General features: G+C 33.9%; 1 protein-coding gene across 1 annotated transcript; it reads right to left on the reverse strand.

Moving 5' to 3' along the window:
• Positions 1–8,534: 8,534 nt before the first annotated feature.
• Positions 8,535–22,529, reverse strand: LOC124896052. Its single transcript, XM_047407191.1, has 8 exons — positions 22,425–22,529; positions 22,203–22,298; positions 14,661–14,753; positions 14,373–14,567; positions 14,203–14,259; positions 13,689–13,835; positions 13,497–13,596; positions 8,535–8,914 (listed from the first exon to the last, which is right to left on the reverse strand). The coding sequence occupies exons 1-8, from the start codon at positions 22,527–22,529 to the stop codon at positions 8,535–8,537; spliced, it is 1,173 nt and encodes a 390-aa protein (XP_047263147.1).
• Between the last annotated feature and the right edge of the window lie 1,633 nt (positions 22,530–24,162).

Consider the following 24,162-nt stretch of genomic DNA (forward strand, 5'->3'; position numbering starts at 1 on the left):
GGGACATGATTGTGAGCCAACAAAAAGGGCATGCAGAAAGTTTGTCAACAGGCAAATCTGAGAACTCATGAAAATACCAGGGTTTAAAGGGTTTATCTGAGAAGCATGGAAAAGAAGAGTATTGTGTTTATTTCAGAGTCACTCTTAATAATATGAGTTTGGATTAATGACGTGATAAAACAGGGGCAAGTGCCAATAATCCAAAACAAAATGAAGGAAATGGACACTAGAGCAGGTGTCGAGATAGCCAAGTGCTGCAAGCCACCACTATGTTTTTAACTGACAAATTTTCTTTGTTGAAACAGGGGCAAATTCGCTTCACTTAATTAAGCTACCATTGGAAAAGCACATCCATAAGAATTTACTTTCTATTCAGGACCCTCCTGAAAAATGGGACTTTACTTTCTGTTCAGGATCCTCCTTAAAAATAGGACTTTACTTTCTGTTTAGGACCCTCCTGAAAAATGAGACTTTACTTTCTGTTCAGGACCCTCCTAAAAAATGGGATTTTACTTTCTGTTCAGGACCCTCCTGAAAAATGAGACTTTACTTTCTGTTCAGGACCCTCCTAGAAAATGGGACTTTACTTTCTGTTCAGGACCCTTCTGAAAAATGGGATTTTACTTTCTGTTTAGGACCCTCCTGAAAAATGGGACTTTACTTTTTGTTCAGGACCTTCCTGAAAAATGAGACTTTACTTTCTGTTCAGGACCCTCCTGAAAAATGGGACTTTACTTTCTGTTCAGGACCCTCCTGGAAAATGGAAATTTACTTTCTGTCTAGGACTCTCCTGGAAAATGAGATTTTACTTTCAGTTCAGGACCCTTCTGGAAAATGGAAATTTACTTTTTATTCAGGACCCTCCTGGAAAATGGGAATTTAATTTCTTTTTAGGACTCTCCTGAAAAATGAGATTTTACGTTCTGTTTAGGACCCTCCTGAAAAATGGGACTTTACTTTCTGTTCAGGACCCTCCTGGAAAATGGGACTTTACTTTCTGTTCAGGACCCTCCTGAAAAATTAGATTTTACTTTCTGTTCAGGGCCCTCCTGAAAAATGGGATTTTACTTTCTGTTCAGGACCCTCCTGAAAAATGGGATTTTACTTTACGTTCAAGACCCTCCTGAAAAATGGATTTTACTTTCTGTTCAGGACCCTCCTGAAAAATGGGATTTTACTATCTGTTCAGGACCCTCCTGAAAAATGGGATTTTACTTTCTGTTCAGGACCTTCTTGAAAAATGAAAATTTATTTAATGTTCAGGACCCTTCTCCAAAATGGGACCATACTTTCAAAACATGAAATCCTTCTTTATCATAATCTTTGTTCGGGATAACTTTTGTTCTAGTTAATTTTGGTTTCAGGAGCCCACCTGAAGAACAGGGTGAATAAATTACAAGTTAGGAGCCCGCCTGAAGAACAAGGTGATGAAATTGAAAGTTAGGAGCTCGCCCTGAGAACAAAGTGAGGAAATTGTAAGTCAGGTGCCCGTCTGATGAATAGGGTGAAGAAGTCGAAAGTCAAGAAACAAGATGGAGCAATTGAAATCCAAGAAACAAGTTGAGAAAATCGCAAATCAGGAGCCCGCCTGAAGAATAGGGTGATGAAACTTAAGTCAGGAGTCCAAAAAAAGCTGCATAGATAGGACTTTTGTAATTCCATTTATGTTTTAACTTGTAATTTTTATTTTTGATGTAATGACAGAGCCGCGGACCAAAATATCGATGGAACCTCACTCGACTCTCCAACTCGGTATAGTCCTTCTTCTTCCTTTGGAGGTACCTATCACTTGATTCCCTTATAACTTGGGTAGGTAGTTTGTCCTATGTGTAGACTTGATTTCCCTGTTTCTTTCTGTTTCATTCTTCTTGAATAATGGTTGGGGCAAAATTTTGTCTCGCTGTCTACTTCCTTGTCTGAAAACACTTCGTGTTTACATTCAAAGGGGGCATGCTGTAGACACATAATTTTGTCCCTCCCAAGTCTAATTTTATCTGTTTTTAGCTCACCTTACCATGTACCCTCAACCGTGCAATTATCTTCCCGTAAAAATACAAAAACTAACAAATCCCTAACCAACTTAATCTAAAATATTCTCTCAATAACAAATTAACAACCCTCCCTATTAAAAATTGACAACACATCACCTATCTTACCATACCCCTACCCACCTACCCTACCCCTAACCCCTCCTAGAGTGACGTTGTTTTTCTCTCTTTTAATATATACACTAAGGGGAAACTTCCAGGGATAGAAAAAAAGAAAACACTCTCAATCAACCATAGCAACATGAGAACAGAGGGGCCCACCATATTCATACCCCAATACACATTTTACACTATACACCTCATAATTACGCAGGCCCATCATATATATGCAAGCTATATTCCTTTTCTTCTACACACATACACAAAAGGGATTTTTTTTTTTGATACAGGAAAGACACTCACCTCACAAAAAAAACACGCTCACACTCATCCTTAGAGACGAAAACCACACATACATATACTCTCCATCTCTGAATCAAATTGACACAAAAATAAAAATTCACGCACAATAGGGAGAGAGCAATAATTCTCTAATTGGAGTTCTCATATACGCACGTACCTAAACATAAAAACAAGCAGTGAGAGAAGGAAAGATGGAGAGATCAAGAGAGATCGAGAAAAAAAGGTAAAAGATGAGAGAAAATGATTGGAGAATCTCGATTTCATTGGCGATTTCACCATCGGAGAACACCGATTTGCTTCACTGAAAACCCAATTAATCGTCGATGACCTCCACTCCCAAAATCCCAAAACCTGTGGTCGGACGCCCTACCTACTACCGTTGTTGTACCGTTCCAGCGGTAAGGACCATCGCCGGATCTGGCAGCGATGGAAAGGCCCACAACCGACTGATTTTAGCGTCGATTCCATTGAGTTTTCACCAAAATATCGTAGCCATCATCGTCGGTCCCCTATTTTCAGTCAGTTTCCATCAATTTTGAAATCCATCCAGTCTTATTTGTTGTTCAATCAGTTGTTCGGGTTCGAATGGTCGGATTAGGAATTTGAGTTGGTAGATTCGCCTGCTAAAGTTCGATTCGAGGTTCTGGTGTGGACTCCATTTTGTTTAATAGAATAATACTCTTTGAAAGTGGTATTGAGGTCCAATTCTTTTTTCTCTTCCTCTTAATTCTTATGTAATTGTTGAACGCGATTCGATATGTGAATTGCTAGTGATGTTTTAGTGTTAGATTGGTTAATATTTGTTTATTCTGATTCGTTGTTGGACCCATTGATCATGAATTGTGTGATGAAATGATATCTCATTCGAGAAGTAAAATCAATTATTTAGGGGTCAGAAATTAAAAATTGATAAAAAAGCATTAATTTGTTTTGATTTATTGATATTGTTGAATATAATAATGCCCTGATAGGTTGAGTTGCGTAGGAAAATAGTAGGCTTGGGTAGAAAAATTTAGAACTTATGGGTTTTAGTGTTTTGGAATGTTTGTGGTATGATTTGTCTTTCTTGCAATCAGAAAATATATTCATTTAGCCGGGGAATGCCCCAAGACACATTGTATTTATTCACCGGGGAACGCCCCAACGTATTATATTGGCAGAAGAGGTTTGTAACGAAGGCCCAAGACATCGAATAAAGCATTGGAGCATAGTTTAGGATTAGTGTAGGTTAGCGTAGGTTTACATTTTCGCATTTTTCTATTTTTGGACTGTATAATGGGACTGGACACTATATTTTGAATTTGTTTTGTTTTTGTTGGTTTGAATGATTGTTCTATGTGCTTTGTGTAGTTTATACATTTGTAGTGTTAAATTAGCCGATACACTTCACCAAGCGACCGTGGTCGAACCACGGGATCGAGGGGTGCCTAACACCTTCCCCTCGATCAACAGAATTCCTTAGCCAAAATCTCTGTTCGTGGATCAGTTTAAAGAGTCAAAAACAGTTTTGAAAAAGGATCTTTCAAAGGTGACTTGACACACTAGATTATGTCAAGTGGCGACTCTGAGTTTTGATTGTTAAAAGTCCTTTTCAAAAAAAGTTTCATCTTTTGTCACCTTAATAATAAAAATCCTTTTCGAACTTAAAATGAATCTTTTTTAGAGTTGAAAAAGGGGTGCGACAGCTCTGGCAACTCTGTTGGGGATTTTTTTTTCATAATTTGAGCTTATTTTGGAGTTATATCGGCTTAGTTTGGCACTATAGGTGTATAGAAATTTTGTTTGTTTGTTTTGTGTTATTGTTTTATCATTGTTGAGTGTCTACGCGCTCTTTGTTTACAGTCTTTCCTTATGTGTTATCGTTTTATATCTGGCATCTTGTGCATAACCCGAGTCATTCTTTCTGCAACAAGTCCGTAGTACACGTGTTGTACACGCCTCTAGTTGAGTCACTCTTATTTTAGGAGGGGGAGCCATCGGTGTTATGGAGTGGGTAGAAAGCTCTCGCAGCCACTATCGACCATATGCGCCCCTGAGCAACCTTGTTAGTAAACCCAACATAGGTCAGCCTTTAGGACATGATTATCTGCATCATATTAAGACCTAACGGGACCCACATGGCTCTTTGTAGGAGACTCACCTCTAAAGTATCCCTACGTGCTAAATGTTGCATCTCTAAGGGTAACGTTATCATTTGACGGACCAATTTGGAAAAAGCAAGTTTTAGAAGTAAAGTGTTGAAAAAAAAAAGAGAAAAAGAAAAATGAGTCAAAAAAAAGAGTTCCGTGGTTTTAGATTTCTCTATGGCTTTTGTTTTCCAAAATTAAAAAAATTTCAAAAAGTTTTTTTTACCTTTTGCACTCATTTGTCCAAAAATAAAAACATCAAAAAGATTTCCTTTTGTTTCTTTAACAAATTTTCATAATTCAAAATTTTCAAAAAAAATTTAACAGTTTTTATAAAAGAAAATGAAAAAAAATGGTAGAAGTTTTGTACATTTCATATAGCGAAAATGCCAAAATGATTTTCCTTCATAATTGTTGGTGACAGTTTTAGTTGAAGTGTCTAATTAAAAACCCCAAAAAGATTTTATTCATTTGTCTTTGGTTATGTTTCTTAAGTTAGGGTCAGTCTGTCAGTTAATCATTAATTGTCCAATCTGGACGAACTACACACCCCTGATTCTCCTCTTTTGGGAGTGAGATACGTAGGCAGCCTATTATGGGTTCGGGGATCTTATTTAAAAAACTTCAAAAAGATTTTCTTTACTCTTTGTTAGAGTAGATGTCATATACTTCTTTAAAAGAAAACTGCAAAAAAGATTTTTCTTTTATAGTTTCAATTTTCATTTTTCATATGAAATTCAAAAATTCAAAACCCAAAAAGATTTTTCTTTGGTAATCATAAGTTTCGTTTTGTATAGGGAGCTTAAACCTAAAAAATGCAAAAAGATTTTCGTCAACTCTTTTGACAATTTGTTATTTTTGAAGTTTCTGAAAAAGAAAAAAAAGAAAAAAGAATTAATTGGCCATTTTGGCAAGACTTTACGAACTACGCACACCTGATTCTCCTCTCTCGGGAGTGAGATTCGTAGACGCCCTTCTTGGGTTCGGTGGTCTTTTCAAAAGGAAATCAGAAAAAGAGTTTTGAAAAAAGTATTGCATTCTAATGCCTTTGTTATCTGTTGTTCAGTTAATTTAAGGTGGTTGGTTTGTGGCATTCTGGCTGCTCCTTTACATTACACCAAATCCAAGAAAGAGTTTGTTGTGTCCAACCAGGATATAGAGAGTGACCTCATGGATCATATAAAGAGTCTAGAAAATGAGAGTTTAAAGCAAGATATTTTGAGATTAAGGCAACAAATGATGAAAATGCATCGAGCTTGGGTCAGTGGGTTGCCTCCTCCTCCATTCCCTACCGTTGACCCCGCAAATACCTTGAGTTTTCCATCACAATTGCAAGCTCCATGTCCTAATGTTGTTGATGCACCACAACATGCCTTAAAATTCATTCCAAGCCAAAAAATTCTCAATACTTCTGCCACTATTTCTCTATCACCTTAGCTTAAGCCAACTACATTCACAACACCACATGTCGTCGGTGATTTTGTTACTCAATCCTCTGTTGAGACATCCACATTGGTTTGCCGCCCAACAGTTTTGCTTCCCCATGCTGCTATTGGACCCATGCTCAATACTCTTGGAGATCATTGTTATACTCTTGAGACTACATTTAAGTTAATTGGACCGCCAAAATTTCTTGACAACAAGCCTAGCATGCCTGAAGAGCCAGAGAAAATGGTTGGGAAAATGAAGGGTACAAAAAATTCTATGAAAAGTTCCCTAGGACAGGAGAGTAAAGAAGATGTTTCATACAAAAACAGGGACATGTCTTTAAGTGTTAACCCTCCTCCAAGCCTTGAGATATCGAAATTCGAGGAGCAAGATGGACAGAAGAAATTCATGAAACATTTGGGACAATATTGCAACCAATTAAAGGAAACTGGAGGAGAGAAGAATGGGAAAGATACAGTTGTTGTTATAGTTGGAGAACGGGCACAACCAAGAGGCCGACGTTGTTGTTGCCGTCAGTCCCAAGCCCAAGTTCATACCTAAACTCTCTATAATCCTTCTCAAAATCCATTATACTCCATTTCCCCACCTCCATATCTAGTATATTGCGTACAATCATATGTTCAACTCCTTCCTTACTCACAATGGCATGCACCAACTCCTCAGAGTCACCCTCCGACTCCACAAACCTACCAAAGCCCTTCTAGGCCCGATTTTGGATTCAAGGCAAACAATGAAATGAGGCAGAAATCGAGGGATAGCTTAACACCAATTGGAGAGTCGTATGCCAGCTTATTTCAGAGATTAGTACAATGGGGCATGATCACTCCTCTCTTTGGGCACACTTTTAATCTCCGTTCAAAAAATTTTGATCCTAATGCACGATGTGCATATCATTCTGATGCTCGGGATCATAGTATTGAAGATTGCCAAGATTTAAAAAAAGAAATTGAAAAGATGATTTAAGATGGATCAATTATGGTGCAGAACATTAATAGTGAGGGAAGTTCTAGTCATGCTGATATGCAAATCAGTGGCTAAGTTGTCAGGCTGAGCAATTGAGAAGTCACCCCTATCCCTACTAGGAAGAGGTTTGGTATTTCATCTGATTCTTTCTAAATAATGCAATAACCCCTTCTTCTTTCCTTTTTGCAGGCTCCCTAAGGCGACGATGTCACGGGATAGATAATGGGTATATCGGCCAATGTGTGTAAAATATGTAAAATATTATACTTTGTATATGTAAAATATTATAGTTTGTATGAATATGTATGGTTTTGTATAATAAAAACTAATATAACATGAGTGTAAAATATTTAAAATATTAGATTGTATGAAAATGTGTGGTTTTGTATAATAAAAACTAATAAAACATATCGCACGTGTAGCGCACAAGATATTAAGTTCAGAACAAATGAAAATAGTCAAGAATATGCCCACGAATATAACTGCTTGATGCACGTGTAGTTCACAAGATGTGCGTATGATGCATAAGATGCACATGAAACGCACATAAGATCAAATAGTTATAACTTTGAAATAATTTAAATTTTAATTGTTATAATTAGTGAAAAAGCATGGACCAAAAAGGACTCTTACCTTTTTCTCTACATTCCCAACTACTCCATGCACCTTTGTATTTTCAGTTAAAGTAGTTAACATTGTTAAGGTAATTAGGATTAGAAGTGGTTACAAATGGTTTTACCAGTATAAAAGAAAGGGATTTATCTAAAGTTGTTCAAATATCATTTTACATTTATAAGTATAAAAGGAAGACAATTATCTAAAAGGTTCCATTTTGATTTGTTACTCTTCTTATCATCAAATCTTTTTAGTATAAAAGTAACCTATACTAGTTGTTCACATTCATCCTATAATAAAAGATTTTACTCCTATACTTCTCTCTCACACACTTCTTTTGATCTTTTTTTTAAAAAACTTACGTTGAAAAATGAACGCGGCATATAAACTACAGATTAAGGTATATGTATTATAATTATTGTTATTATTATTTTAGATTTTTATTTGACATTTCTCTTCTTTTTTTCTAATGTGCATTTTTTTTTATTTTTGCTTTAAAAATAGATTTTCATCATTCTTTTGTTGATTGAAAATACTATTTCAACCAGCTCGAGTGACTATTTTAACCTTATTGCTTCAAGAAAATAGATTTTCACCATATTGTTGGTGGTTGAAAATACATTTTCAATTAGCTCGAGAGACTTTTTCAGTCTTAAAACTCCTCAATTAATAGCACTACTGATCGTTGTATCTGCTATCTTTACACATCTTTTGTATAAAATAATACAAAGATATGGATGGGAGATCAAGGCGCCAACCCGAATTGTGGCATCGAATTATTGGTGAATTAGTAGCTGAGGTAATTTTATCTTGTTGATAATAGATAAATAGATAGATAAATAATGCCAAGTAGTTTTTTATCTTATGACAAGCAAAAACTTCATCCTATTTCTTTGAATATGGAAAAGTAAATATTTGTCATAGTAGAAAATTAACATAATGTTTCGAACCCACCAGGTCCTCCATAAAATGCCATATGTTGATACTCTCCACCTCTCCAATGTGGTACATCCATAAGACCATAGTGCTTAGGATCACTAACACGTACGTTCGTTTTGTATATGTGTATTGTCTCACCTTTATCATTTAAAACGTTAAGTCTCCTACAATAAGCATCATAATTAGGATCTCCAACAGGAAAACATTTGGAGCCCATTGGAAGTGCAGACACGCCTGGCGGACTATATACTACTCCTCCCCACTCAACATTATTAGCAAAGCCTCCCAACTCGGTGAAAATCCGCGCATGCCAAAAACCAATTTGTCCGTTGGTTTCATCATACAAAAGCCACCAGTTTCCATTTATTAAATCTTTTTTTGAAAAAAAATTATTATATTAGTATTTAGTACCTTTCAAATTCTAATAAAGCACGGATTTACTATTCAAATATAATTAATATCAATTAAAAACTTCAAAAAATAATTCTACAAAAGAAAAAAGATATTCCCGTTCGATGAACATTGTGATCTCCCATGATTTTGTTTCTCCGTGGTGTTGAATATTATCAAAACTAGCATCAACAGGGTAATTAGTATTGACTATGACAAATCCAGGGCATAGCGTATTGAAGCAATACGTATTGCCAGCCTAGAAAATATACGGTATGCATGAACCCTTTGTCCCTTTCCAACTGAGATAATGTACATATACGAAAATCATTAAGGTGTGTATATATATTGGACATACCTGAAAATATGGGTGTCAAACGGGCCGGGCCGGGCCAACCCGAAACCGGCCCTTCTATTTTAACCGGGTTGAGAGTCGGTTTTGGCGCTAGACGGGTCGGGTCGGGCCAAATAGTAAAAAAATTAAAAACCACCCTAAATCGGTCCACTTAACCCAACCCAGTCAAACCCACCATAACTCGGTCAAACCCGGTTAAAAAATTGGTCAAATCCAGTCAAAAATATTAAAAAAAAACTTTCTTTCAATATACATTACATATACCCACCTATATACATTATAAATACGTTAAATAATATATATACACTATATATATTGTATATACTACATTAGAATTTAAAAAATATATACACATATACACAATTAGTCAATTACTCATATATACGCACCATTCAATGTATATATACTACTACTTATAAAATATACTACAATATATATATACATTACAATATATATAGATATACTTATATACTAATTTATAAAACATATACACATGTATACGTTAGATATACACTTCTTTAGAAGATATATACACGTGTATACGCACCATTCAATGTATATATACTACTACTTATAAAATATACTACATTATATATACATTACAACATATATAGATATACTTATATACTAATTTATAAAATATATACACATGTATACGTTAAATATACACTTCTATAGAAGATATCCAATTTATAAAATATATACACATGTATATGTTAAATATACACTTCTATAGAAGATATATACACGTGTATACACACCATTCAATGTACATATACTAATACTTATAAAATATACTACATTATATATATATATTACAATATATATATAGATATACTTATATACTAATTTATAAAACATATACAAATGTATACATTAAATATACACTTCTATAGAAGATATATGCACAAATATACAAAACATATGCTACTTAATATAATAAATTAATAATATTGGGTAGTAAATTAATAATATATTAGAAGTAAGTTTTTAATTTAAAGTAGAAAACTAGAAATTCAATTTAAAATTTTAAATCGTTAAATGAAAAAATATAAAAAGCAAGGACTAAGGAGTGAATGAATTTAGGAAATTTTATTGATTGCAAAATGATCCAAAATTTATAATTTACATGAATGAAAAATCTACAAATTATGCATCATTTTTTCCAACTCATTCATGTTAATATTAACGGGAACTTGCATAGGATAGTCGAAGTCAACGGGGGCAAAACCATGCATTGGACTTGATTCTGCTGAGTTCTCCCGTGAAGTCATAATTTCTTCAAGCTTCAACTCATCGCTCGGCTCCGGTTCCATTCCTTGGTTTCTTCTTTACGCTCTAATCCAATCTCTGAGGAAAGTTAGAACATTCATTGCATTACTTCCCAATGAGTGTCGGTTGTCTCCAAGCTGCTGTTGTCCCTGACTAAAGGCGTTCTCTGATGCAACGGCTGACATTGGAACATTTAAGATATCTTTAGCTAATCTTGAAAGCACAGGATATTGTGTTTCATTACTCCTCTACCAATCCAACGTGTTGATCCGTCGTCTTCGATCCTCTGGTGCCCTCCTAAGATAATATTTCAGCTCTTCCTGATAAGTTGATGTGTAAGTTCTCTTATCAACACTGTTCCAACAATTTAAATCATAAAACGAATCAGAAAAATCACTATGTGCCGGCCTTTTAGAAGATGATGGCTCCTCGGGAGGATGAGGAGCGACAGTTGGAGTGATATTTGTAAGTACGGCTAAATCAAATAAATCAGCATAGTGATTATATAATTTTTCTATGTAATCCTTTGCATCAGCCGTAGCCGTCCACAAATCAGGTTATACTTGTTCAGAATCATGGTTAGTATTTATTTATAAGTTAGTATAAATAAGAGTACTAAAGTGGCACACATTATTATATTTCATGCACGGATTTAGCATAGCACCAACCAAGTAAATAGGGGGAATCGGGAAAAAATATTTTTTAAATTTCGTAAACATGGCGCCAAGAGCTTCTTTATAACCTTCTTTATTTTTATATTCTTTGAGCAAACCAGAAATATCGGCTATATATTCCAAAATATTACAAACAGTAGGATAATAAGCACCGAAAAATTCAACCGTAGCTACATAAAATTTTTCTAAAAACTTAACAAGATCATTAATTACAACCCAATCAGAATTATGTAGCATGCAATCAGCAGAATCAGCAAATGAACCGCAATGTTGGTTAAAAGCTAGTGTAATAGGAATTCTATATTTATAACAAGTTTTTAAAAATTAATACGTAGAATTCCATCTAGTACCAATTTCCTCAGGCATCAAAATCGGTGTAAGTCCATTTTCTTAACATTTAACTTTACATTCTCTAATTCTCGATCTACGATTATTTCCTTGAATAAAACCAACGGCAAGATAAATTTTTTCAATATAAAGCTCAAAAAACTCAAGACCATCTTTTACAATTAAATTATATATATGACATGCACACTTAATATGAAAAATTTCAGGCCAGGGCGGAGATAGCGTAGATTTTATTTTTGTTATAGCAGTCTTGTTGTTAGAAGCATTATCAAAAGCAATACATAAAATTTTATTTTCGATACCATAATATCCGGCAATTTTAACAATAGAATCAGCAATAAATTGTCCAGTATGTTTACGATCTTTATCATATAAAAAAGCAAGCATACGTTTTTGCATCACGAAATTACTATCCATCCAATGACAAGTAACGGTTAAATAATCATTTTTATTTACAGCATGGCCAAGATCAGAAGTTAGGGACAATCTACATTGAATATTTTTTAACAATGTTGATAAATAAAAATAATATTGTGAATGGAGTCTAAAAATATCAGACCGACAAGTAGTTCTAGGAATACCGTTAAACATAGGATTATAAATTGCTTGTATATAACGAATAAAGGCATCAGAAGAAGGAAAACTAAAAGGCAAACAACCCACAGCTACCATTTTAGCTATTTCTTTCCGGTCCCTCAATTTATTATACTTCTTCGCTACGTAATCGGTTGTTGGGTCCATTCTAGCTTGCGCTGGCCCACCAACATCCCCACCACCTTGTGCAATATTTAACTCTCTTTTGTGATCTTCAGCTATATGTCTCATTAACGTACCCATACCCCCTTACTTGTCTCTACTTCTATGCTTATATATTTGTTGACAAATATTGCATTGCACCTCAATATCTGATATACGTTCAAAAAATTGCCATGCAACACTAGTTTTTTACAAGGTCTTGGGGCACTGGGAGGACGGGGAGGGAGATTAACCGATTCAGATCTAACGTTAGCATCTGCTACTGTGGGTGTCTCAGCAATATTTTCATTATCTTCGTCTAAATTAACCGCATCTACTTCATTTTCTTCTTCTATACCGTAATTTTCCTGAACTTCTACATAATCCATATCGTGAGCACCTACACCTATTTCTTCCTCAAAAGGTGTACCAAGCGGTACCGGATGCGAAGACACACGGGTATATCTACTACTTGAACTACCTCTACTGCTAGTAATTAGCTTTTTACTACCACTACCGCTTCCGGGACAAAAAATTTTAACACCTTTAGTAGCGAGGTTTCTTAATTTATCCATAATATAAATTAAATTAAACTAAAAATATTCAAAATACACAAATATAATAAAATTAAATATTAAACAGTTAATACAAAAAATAAAAATTAAACGTAAGAGATGGAATGACAATACCAAATTTTGAAAGTATCCGAAGATTGCGACTTTAGAAACTTTCGCTCGTACTTTGTAAACTAAAAATTAAAAAATTAAAGTGAACACTTTAAGAAACTAAATATATTGAATATTTGAGAATTGAGAATTGAGATTTGAGAGAGTGAAAAATTGTGTGAAAAATGATTTGAAGTTGTAGGGTATTTATAGAATTTTTTTTGGGATTAAAAAATATTTTTTAAACTTAATTTTTTTTATTTTAATAAATGGACCCAAACTAGCTGTTTGGACCCAAAATCGGCTATATAGCCGTTGGGACAACGGCTAATTTGGCCCAAAATCCCTTTTTTAAAAAAAAATAAATAAAAAGGTATTCAGGCCGGACCGGGCCGGTTAACCAGCAGACCTGGGCCGGGCTTGGTCCGGGCCGGGTTAACCGAGCTCATTTTAAAAAAATAACCGGCTCGGGACCCGAAACTCTAAAGCCCTAGGACTTATCGGACCGATCAAACTGGGCCGTGTCGGGCCGGGTCGAGCCGGCCCACTTGACACCCTTACCTGAAAATGTATAAATGATCTAGTCTTAGTATCCCCATATAGTGTTGGATCCACCTGAAAACATAAATCAGAGTTCTCAAGATTGAATTGCAAGTAAAAAAAGAAATTAAATTACTAATAATGGTTAAACTTACTCTCCAACTAACTTGTAAAATGTCTGATCCTTTCTGAATTTTCAATCGACATGCAGAATGTGGTTGATTTTCAAATATACGAGGATTCCATAAACTAGTTGACATTCTAACTCCAGCTAACTTATTATTTGGATTATGTGGAACTTGAACTATTGCAAGCTGAATAAAAATAGAAAATTTTTGTTAACTTATTATAGTTTTTATTGGAATAAGCTATATATTTGTAGAAAATCTTTTTCTTCTTCTTCTTCTTTTTTTTTTTTTTTTTTGTATTTTTGGTACAAAAACTTTGTGGCCTAGGATAAATTGGAAAAATGAATGTCCAAGTGAGAATTTAATCTTCACATATCGTAAAACAAATGAACCAGTCAATCAAAAGTCAATGTCAATTCTCAAAATTCCAAAAATCTCCTCTTTTTAATTTTTAACAATTTATATTTTTTTCCATGCCCAAAATTGCAAATCAAAGACCATTGAAGAACAATTCTTGATGTTGCTAAGTAATTAAATATTGATATTTATGTACCTTGTATCCCTTCGAGGATAATATGTGACTTGTTTTTCGCTCGCTATCATTGTTAATCTGTGTAGAAATAATAAAAATATATGAATGGTCAGTTATTTTCTCTTTTTTATATGTATAGAAAAGAAGAATTGTTTAGGATAAGAAATGATTTGAGGGTAACATCAACTTACATTAGTCAATGGGGATTCAAATACGATACCTTCTGGTGGCGGAATATGTTTTTGTCGGATAAGATCATCTTTGGTTATTCTTTTAATGGAAACAGTTCTGAAAGGACAACCGTTATCCTTTGACCATATGTTCGAAGACTTATTAACTAATGTCGTATCTGAATTTTGCATTGTCCTAATTAAAGTAGGTTTCATCTGTCCATGAATAATTTAAATTAGATGCATCAACAATTCTAATTATTATTTGAAAAAAAAAATGAAAGTAAAATGAGAAGAGTAGAGACATGCCTTGTGATGAAAATTGTGGTTCTTTAACAATGGATGATCAAATGCAGCTCGTTTATAGAAATCTATACAGTCGTATGTATCTCCAGATTTGGTCTGCAAACAAAAGTTCATAAGAAAAGTACTTTATTTCTATATAAAATGAAGTTAGCAACAACGTAAAAATTACAGCGACATACAAAAACCATATGTGTCAAATGCATTATCAATTTATATATATATATATATATAGAAGAAACAAATTTAAAAAGTTTAGTGTGGTTGTTTTAAATTTCCATGTACAAAAATTTGGAATGGGAGAGTATTTTCTTTTTCCCACAAAAGTATGAAAAAGAATATAATGATTTTAAGTAAAAATATATATACCTTAATTGTCTTGATTGCTGGCTTGTTCAAAAGTGTAAGTTGTTTCTCCAACTCTAAATCCTCTAGTTTGGTTAACTTTATTTTTCCTTGAACTCCGTCATAACTCAAAATAAAATATAACACCAGCAGAGTTTGTCGAATATTTTTTTGTCGAATCAACATAGTCTGCAACCATTAAATTAAATAAAAAAATAATTCTACATGTACTTATTATCTATATATACCCAAAAAAAAAAAAAAAAAAACTACTAGTATTTAAAGAACAAAAATGATTAATTGAACTTACTTGATTTACAAGATGTATGAGGATTGAAGTTTTTGATCACTTAAACAAATTTCCCACTGTGAAAATATGCTATAGAGGAGTTCTCAAATGGGATCATACATTATTATTATTTAATGAAACATTGACTATTTTTTTCTACGTGTAATCTAAAAATAATCTGATCATAATTACAATTTACTAGTAAATCGAATCAAGACAAATTAAAGGCTAACAGAAATGCCCGTGTTGAACTAAATTTGAACGGGTCAAAATATGCTAAAATCCCTATTATGTTCATGTAATATATTTAGATTTTAAAAAAAAAAGGTTCTTTTCATAAATATTTTAAGAAGATTTCTAAAATTCAATTTACCCTATATATATCCCACAGAGTAGGTTAAGCTAAGTCAACTTGTTCAACATCTAATTAGGTCAAAGATGAGTGAAATAACATATCAGAACTCAAATAGTTCAACATGACTCAATTTTAAATTTTGCTTTTAAAAAAAAAAAAATTCAAAAAAAAAAAAAAGAATACACGCTTATGTACTTTTTGCTTCTCTACCTCATTTGAGGCGGTGAATATATATCGAATATATAGTTGTTATTATAAGTTTATGTATTTTTTATAAATTATTATCGGTCTTAATTTAATTTCTTTCGAATTACATAACTCCAATATCAAAAATGAATGTTCATACGTTTGAATTTAAGTTGCATTTTGACTCATCTGGTTGCAATATTTTCAACTCATTTTGACCAACTCTGTGTTATTTCAAATTCATCCCTTTATATAAAAACCAATTTAAATCTCATTGATCCACCTCTCTATACAACATCAGCTCACAAACACACAACAAATCAAGTAAGTACCTTAACGTGAGTATAGATTGTTGATTAATTATTGTCCCTTGGTTATGCCTATAAAAACAAATAATTTCATGAATTCAGGAAATGCTAATATATCGAGGTATTATTCAACAAACATTGCTGATATTATATTTTCTTCTACCTCTTATCTTTTTTTTTTTTTTCCTTTTCCAACGTTTTAATATGTCAAATATTTTAATTATAGTCAATATCGAGCATAATATATAATCATGTATTATGATTTTAAGAAAATGGTGATTAGAAAAATGTTTGTCTTTGATAAATGAAGTATATAGTTGACATCTTAGAGTCATTCTTTCTATGAAACAATTAAATTACCAATGAAAATTTTCAATTAGACTTACTCTCCAATCAACTTGTAAGATATTCGATCCTCTTTGAATTTTTAGTCCACAAGCACTGTGTCGTTTGCCTTCTACATGAGGATTATGCAAACTAGCTAGCTAGCTGCCATTCCAGCTCCTGAAAACTTCGTGTTTCGATTTTTTGGAATTTAAACTATTGCACGCGGAATATAAATATAATCGTTTTTATTAACTTTACATATTATCCAAATTATATTCTTCCGGAATACAACATTATCTATTTGATATTTTGAAGGAAAAAAAACTCCAAATTGTAAATTTAAGAGTAAAGCATCTTGTCACACCCCTTTTTCATTCTCCAAAAGATTGTATTTTAAGTTTCGAAAGGATTTTTATTATTCAAGTGACAAAATGAAGATTGGTTTTGAAAAGGATTATTTACATTCAAGACTCAGAGTCGCCACTTAGCATAAATCGGGTGTACCAAGTCACGTATGGACATCCTTTTTCAAAACGGTTTTGACTCTATAAAACTGATTTGCGAACAGAGATTCCGACTAAGGAATTCTGTTGATCGAGGGGAAGGTGTTAGGCACCCCTTAATCCCGTGGTTAGACCACGATCGCTTGGTGGAATCGGCTAATTTGACACTACGAATGTATAAACCACACAAAACACGTAAAACAATCAATCAAGCAAAACAAAACAAAACAATCAAAAATTTAGTGTTCAGTCCAATTATACAGTCCCGAAATAAAAAGATACGGAAATATAAACCTACTCTATTCTAGGATAATCTTAACTACGCTCCATTGCTTTGTCCACGCGACATTCCGGGCCTTGATCACGGACGTCCTCCGAGTACAAAATACTTCGGGGCATTCCCCGGACAAAATAATACAAGTACTTCGGGGCATTCCCCGGCCAAATAGTACCATTGAGTCAAGCATGATAAACTAGAAAATATTCAACCAACATTCCATATTCAAACATTTAACGAAAATTCTTATTCATAGGAATTTTGCCTACCCGAACCTATATCGTCTATTCATTTCAACATATCATGATACTTCACATCAACGACAATAATAATGAATCAAAAACAACTAATTTATATTCATCTGTTATCATATCACGATCCCAATCCTGAATCTGTCTTTAACCGAAGGTCAATAATTTCTTTAGTTCAAATCACTACTCAAAGTCCAAAATCAACACCGTACATATCCACTCAACGAGGCTTCAAACATTAAGAACATAATCATTCATACCTCACAATACAATTAATACTACTTAAAGATTCAAAACCACATCACCAAAGATCACATCATAGCCACATTAAAAAAATAATAAAGAGAGAGAGTTAAGGAATGGACCTTCGAATAATTGATTACGATGATAATAATGTTTAGGAAAATCAACTCCAAGAGCCCAAATATAGAATCTCACAACGACGAAATCTAAACTCAGTATGGAGAAACAGACAACACAGAAATCGACCACGACTGGCCTGATTGAAACAAACAACAGCTAAATCCCAGGACAATACGAATGAACGGAGGTCCGGAATAGAAATCGCGTCAAAACTCCAAAAAAAACTTGAATGTGAAGTTAAAAAACAACAACTCAAACGGACTGATTCTGACCAGAAACTCAAATAAAATGAAGAGATTTTCACGATATTTCAGAAATCGAAACAGAATATGGACCTGTGATATCTGTGATGTCAAAAAATGACAAGATTTTGAAAAGGAAAACGAGCAGATGATGATGGTCCCTTTTTGCTCTGTTCTGTACCCGTGAAGAATAAAGAAACCAAAAATGAAGAAGAAAGAAACAAAAAATAATGAAGTCCTTCCTTTCTCTCTGATCGTGCCTCCTTCTCTCTCTTACTATGCCATTTTTGTGTTTATAGAACTCTCCCGTATCATTCCATCAGTGTTGATCTATGTGTTTTGTGAGAGTGCATGAGTGTGTGCCAGATTTGCGTTTAGAAGAGATGATGGATTTTGTGTGTATAGAGTCTCCGGTGAGGATGAGTGTATTTCTGTGAATTGAGTGTGTTTATATGTGTGAATGGCATGTGATTGTAATAGAAAAATGGTGAGAGCAAGGAAAGGAAAAAAATGGAGGTGTGTATGGTGGTTTTCATCAAGAAGAGAAGAAAATTTTTCTCTCTCCGATCTGTGTGTGCCCGTTAAATCTATCTGGAGAAGATGATCTTCCTCCCTTTCTTTCCCTCTCCGTATGTATATATGGAAATTTAGAGCCCTCTTTCCCTTGTGAATCACGTGGGTCCCCTCCTTTTATGATGATAAAATGGGTCCCTTCCCCTTTCCTGGGAGGCTCCTCTTTTGTTTTATGTGTGATATATGCCTTTGAATTGGAAAACAAAAATGAACCTTTAAGTGGGCCTCATCCGTTGTTGATATGTTCCTTCTCCTTTTTTACTATGGTGTAAAAAAAATGTATAAAGGACTAAAGATAGGATATGGGCTAGGGGGTCATGTGGGGGGCAGGGTAGGTGAGGTTAGGTGTATGGGGTAGGTGAGGGTGGTTAAGTGAGAGGTGAGGTGTTGTTTTTTAATTGGAGGGTTGAGGGTTAGGTGTTTTTTTTTTATTGGGTGAGTTGTTGGAATGTTTAAGATAAAGACAAAATTGGTTAGGATTTGTTAGTTGGATAAAAACAAAAATAAATAAATAAATAAATAAAAGATAAAGTGGTTATTTATTTGTTTTTCTTATGAAAAAATTATAAAATGGGGTTAAATTGTGTGATAATGGAATAAGAAATATTTTTGACGGGATCAAAATTACGTGTCTACACATCTAGTACTCCTGAACTATGATCAAATTTCCTACAACACACTCCAACTTCACAGGAGTCCTATTACCCTCCTGAATTTAATTTTAGCGTATTTTTGTCACTCTTTTTAGTTGATGTGGCACCTCTTTAGCTGATGTGGACCTCATTTTTATGCAAGAAAGGTGTCATGTCAGCACAAAAGGGCGACAAAAATATGCTAAAATTGAGTTCAGGAGGTAATAGGATCCATGTGAAGTTGGAGTGTATCATAGCAACTTTGACCATAATTCGAGGGGATACTGAATGTTTATTTCTAAATTGAGTTCAAGTCCAATTAAATGAAAAATATTAGAAAAACATTCAGAGAAAATGAAAAACGTAAACATGATAATATTTTCATGGCTATAATGTACCTGATATCCTGATATGTAGCTTCCTTTTTGCTCACTATTGTTGTTTCTCTACATTAGATGTACTGCAATATGTGGCATGTTTAGGTATGAATTATTCAAGTAAAAGCATTAAATTTTTCATAAATTATAGCGTTAAGCCAATAAACTCATTTTCGTAGAAGTTGAAATTTTTTGGCCGTGACATATGTTTGTATCTTATAAGATCATCCTTCATAATTCTCCTGATTGAAACAGTTCTAGAAGGACAACCTTCATCGTTTAACCATATGGTTGATGACCTACTAGTTGTTAAGGCTTCTGAATTTTGCTTTATCCTTAATAAAGTAGGTTTTATCTGTTTAACCAAATGTTTAATTGTAAAAATAAATTAAAAGTAAAAGGAGAGTACAGGTATATATGCCTAAGGATGAAAATAATGACCCTTTGACAGCGGGTGATCGAACGTGTGTTGTCTGTAAAAATCTACACAACTGTATGTATCTCCACGTTTTGTCTGTGAACCAAAAAAGTCATAAATAATTTTGAAGTTGCAATAATTTATTTTTTTTAAAAAAAATAGGAGATAGAACATAAGGTTTATTTACCATAAAAACCTTGTGAAAATAATAGTCTCGTGAGACTTACAAATACTATGAACCAAAAACAAATATTTTAATTATTTTGATTGCTCTAATTAACATAATGTGAGATCTCTAAACACTAATCTTGATATACTAGGTGTATAAAAAATTTGCTACTATGAGGAAGATGTTTATAGAGGCACATAAGAGACTAAAATAACTACTACTATACAAAGATATGGATTTTTTTGAATTATAGACAACAAAATCTACAAAAAAAAAATAAAAAAAAAATAGAGATAATACCCAATTATCCTCCTGAACTATATCCAAAAAGTCTATGACACACTTCAACTTAAAAGGGGTCCTATTACCCCCTGAACTATTTAAAAGTGCAATTTTGACACCCTTAGTGCCTACATGGCACATACGTGGCACAACATACTGAAGTGTCCACGTAGGCACACATGTGTGCCACGTATGTGCCACATAGGCACTAAGGGTGTTAAAATTACGCTTTTATTTAGTTTAGGGTTAATAGGGATCCCTTTAAGTTGAGGTGTGTCATAACCTTTTTGGTATTGTTCAGGGGGTAATTGAGTATTTTCTCAAAAAAATATATATATTTAATAAATGTCGATTACTCATTTTCTTAGTAATACCCAAAATAATAATCTGAACATAGATTTCATAGGAATGTAACTGAATTTACGAAGGTTTTTTAATTGATGATGATTGTAAATGTTCGTTTGAAAATGTAGAGCGACTTGTTACTGTTGTAATATAGGAGAATGTGCAAAATATTTTGATGATTGATAAAATGAACCTGATTCACTATTTATTTTATTCCAAGTATTATATATGAATAAAAAAGAAATACCTTAATTATTTTGATTGTTGGTTTGTTCAATAATTTTAGTTGTTTTTCTAATTTCAATTCCTACAATTTAGATAGTTTTTTTTTTTCTGCGTGTACCCCATTATAACTTAAAAGAAAATATAACATCAATAAAGTTAGTCGAACAATTATTTGATGCATCCTGAATTCATTCATCATTTTATAAGCATGAATGTAAGACCTTTTAGCAAAAATCAAAAACATGAAAGCTCTAAACACGGAACTTGATTTATTAGGAGTATGTAAACTTTGCTACTAAGAGAAAGGTGTTACATAAGGACAAGATATAAGAGAAAGGTGTTACATAAGGACAAGATATAGAAGAGATTAAAGTTACTATCTATTAAATTATATAAAAAAATATATTAAATTAATGTAATTCTGATCTGAAGCATGTGGTCAACAAAATTTCTTAAAATTATCTTTATTTAATAAATTTTAATTGCTCATTTAAAGTAGAATTCAAAATAACAGTTTGAGCATAGATTTCACTAGAACATTGTCAAATTAGTGTTCTTTCACACCTCTATATAACATCTTCCTCGTAGTAGCAAAGTATCATACACCTAAAAAAAATAAAAACAAGTTCACTCTTTTAGAGCTGTAGACACGTGATTTCGTCCTCTTAAAGTTTGATTTTTATTCACTTTTACCCATTTTTATTTTATCCTATCGTGTACCCTCATCCATGTTATTATACCCTCACAAAATACAAAAAATAACAAACTCCCTAACAAATTCTATCCTATCCTAACCCCAACATCTTATCCTAACAACCCATCCAATCAAAATAAACCACATCACACCATACCCCACCCCTACCTCACCACTAACCTAACCCTACCTCACTACCCCACCCTCACCTCACAGAATATATTCACTACACCTCACAGAAAAAAAGGGGGGGGGGGGACCCAAAAAATACACCAACACTCTGATTATCCATCTTCTCTTCACGACCTTCATCCATACACAATACAAACCTTAAGAACACACTGATTATTCATCCACGCAGAACTCATCCTCACCAAATACACTCACCACTCTCTCACCATCGCAGACACGCACAGAGATATTAAGAGGGAGAGAAGAGAAATTAAGAGAGACGAGAGAGATCGACGAGAGAGTGACAGAGAGCTGCGAGAGAGTGACAGAAAGCTATGAGAGAGGGAGAGATCTGCGATTGAAATCAAAAGAGAACAATGGCGAAACAGTTTTCGGCGAATGAGAGCTTGAGGAACACGAGTCCGGTGGTTTGATTACTGTTCCGGCGACAGGCTCGCTGGAATCTGGTCTGCTTTCATGGTTGTCATCATTGTCTGAGTTCGCCGGAGTTCCGGCGACGCAAAACAACGACCCCAACCTCATGTCGATCCGAATCTAAGTAGATAATCATTTCTTTTCCCCGATTTTCTGTTAAAACCCGCCGGAATCCATTGTTGTTTGACGAATTCAAACACTGCTGACTCGAATATTGGTCTTTGCCATCTAAAAACAAGAACCAACAGCCAATTTCTAGTCGAATTGGCCTGTTGAGTTGTTTTCCTACAAAATCTCATTCGGGTTTGGTTGTTTGGCGCAATTTCTGTTTGGGTTCATCTGTTTTCGTACTGATTTTGGGGATTTAGCTTCTGTCCCGATCGGTTTGTCATTCTCCATCTTTGGGTTTCAAATTTCTCGATACCGAGTTTGGTTCGTCACTGTTGAGGGTCTATTCGAAGTCCCAAAGTCCGAATTTTTCTAAATATTATTATCAATGGAGTCAATCTTTCGAAGGGGGTTTTTATTGAGTTGGAAAGTTCATAGTCGAGGTTCGAATTAAGGCTCTTCGGTGCGCGGATTCCGTCTTTTGATTGACTGATATTTGGAATAAAGTCGTCATCGAGGTCTAATTCTACTCTTTACCTCTTTTGTTTTATTGTTGATGGTATCCGATGCATTGATTCTAATATTGTGTGTTGGTTGATTTGTGATGATGTGAATTGTTGTTGTTCTGGTTTGGTATTTGATTCCCTTGATTGTGGATTGATTATGGATTATGTGATGAAATGATATCTCGTTTGGAGAATTAAAATTGATTGTTTGGGGCGGAATTAAAATTGATAAAAGTGAATACGTATTTGTTTTAATTCATTATTAGCGGTTTAATTTGGAATAAGCATGAATTTTGTTGAAATAGATAGGCAAATGTAGGTTCGGGTAGGCAAAATTTAGAAATAAGTGTTTCGTTGGATGTTTGAATGAGGAGTATGTGTTGAATGTTTTCTACTTTATCGCATTCGATTCAAATGTATTCATTTAGCTGGGGAATGCCCCGAGGTCTTCTGTACTTATTCACCGAGGAATGCCCCGACATATCATGTTGGCGGAAAATGATCGTGATGAAGGCCTGCGGTATCGGGTAAGGCATTGGAGCTTAGTCTAGATTTAGTTTAGAATAGAATTTATATTTTTGTATTTTCTATTTTTAGACTGTATAATTGGACTGGAATTTACATTTTGGATTGTTTTGTTTTGTTTATTGTTTGATTATTTTGCGTGCTTTTGTGTGATTTATACATTTCTTAGTGTCAAAAAATAGTCGATACACTCTACCAAGTGATCGTGGTTGAACCACGGGATCGAGGGGTACCTAACACCTTCCCCTCGGTTAACAGAATTCCTTAGCCGGAATCTCTGCTCACAAACCAGTTTAAAGAGTCAAATGGTTTTGAAAAGAATTTTCCAATGGTGACTTGGCACACCAGATTATGCCAAGTGGCGACTCTGAATAAAAAATGTTAATAATCCATATAAAAAATGTACTTGAAAACTTCAAGTATATGGAATTCGGTATTGCCAAGACTCCATTGGATGTGAGCTTTGCACTTCAAAAGAATGAAGGTGAAAGTGACTTACAATTAGAGTACGCAAGAGTATTGGGATGTTTAATGTATATAATGAATTGTACACGATCAGACATAGCATGCACTATTAGTAAGTTTAGTCGGTACACAAGTAA

The sequence above is a fragment of the Capsicum annuum genome, chromosome 1 (genome assembly GCF_002878395.1).
Source record: "Capsicum annuum cultivar UCD-10X-F1 chromosome 1, UCD10Xv1.1, whole genome shotgun sequence".
Taxonomy (NCBI): Eukaryota; Viridiplantae; Streptophyta; class Magnoliopsida; order Solanales; family Solanaceae; genus Capsicum; species Capsicum annuum.

Excerpts from the sequence above, each read along its gene's own strand:
- LOC124896052 (XM_047407191.1), bottom strand. The coding sequence starts at position 22,529 with ATGAGGTTGGGGTCGTTGTTTTGCGTCGCCGGAACTCCGGCGAACTCA. Across the intron at positions 14,754-22,202 it reads TCTGCGATGGTGAGAGAGTG|ACCAAATCTGGAGATACATA; the intron begins GTGAGTGTATTT and ends TTTTGTTTGCAG. Across the intron at positions 13,836-14,202 it reads TATCCTCGAAGGGATACAAG|CTTGCAATAGTTCAAGTTCC; the intron begins GTACATAAATAT and ends ATTTTTATTCAG.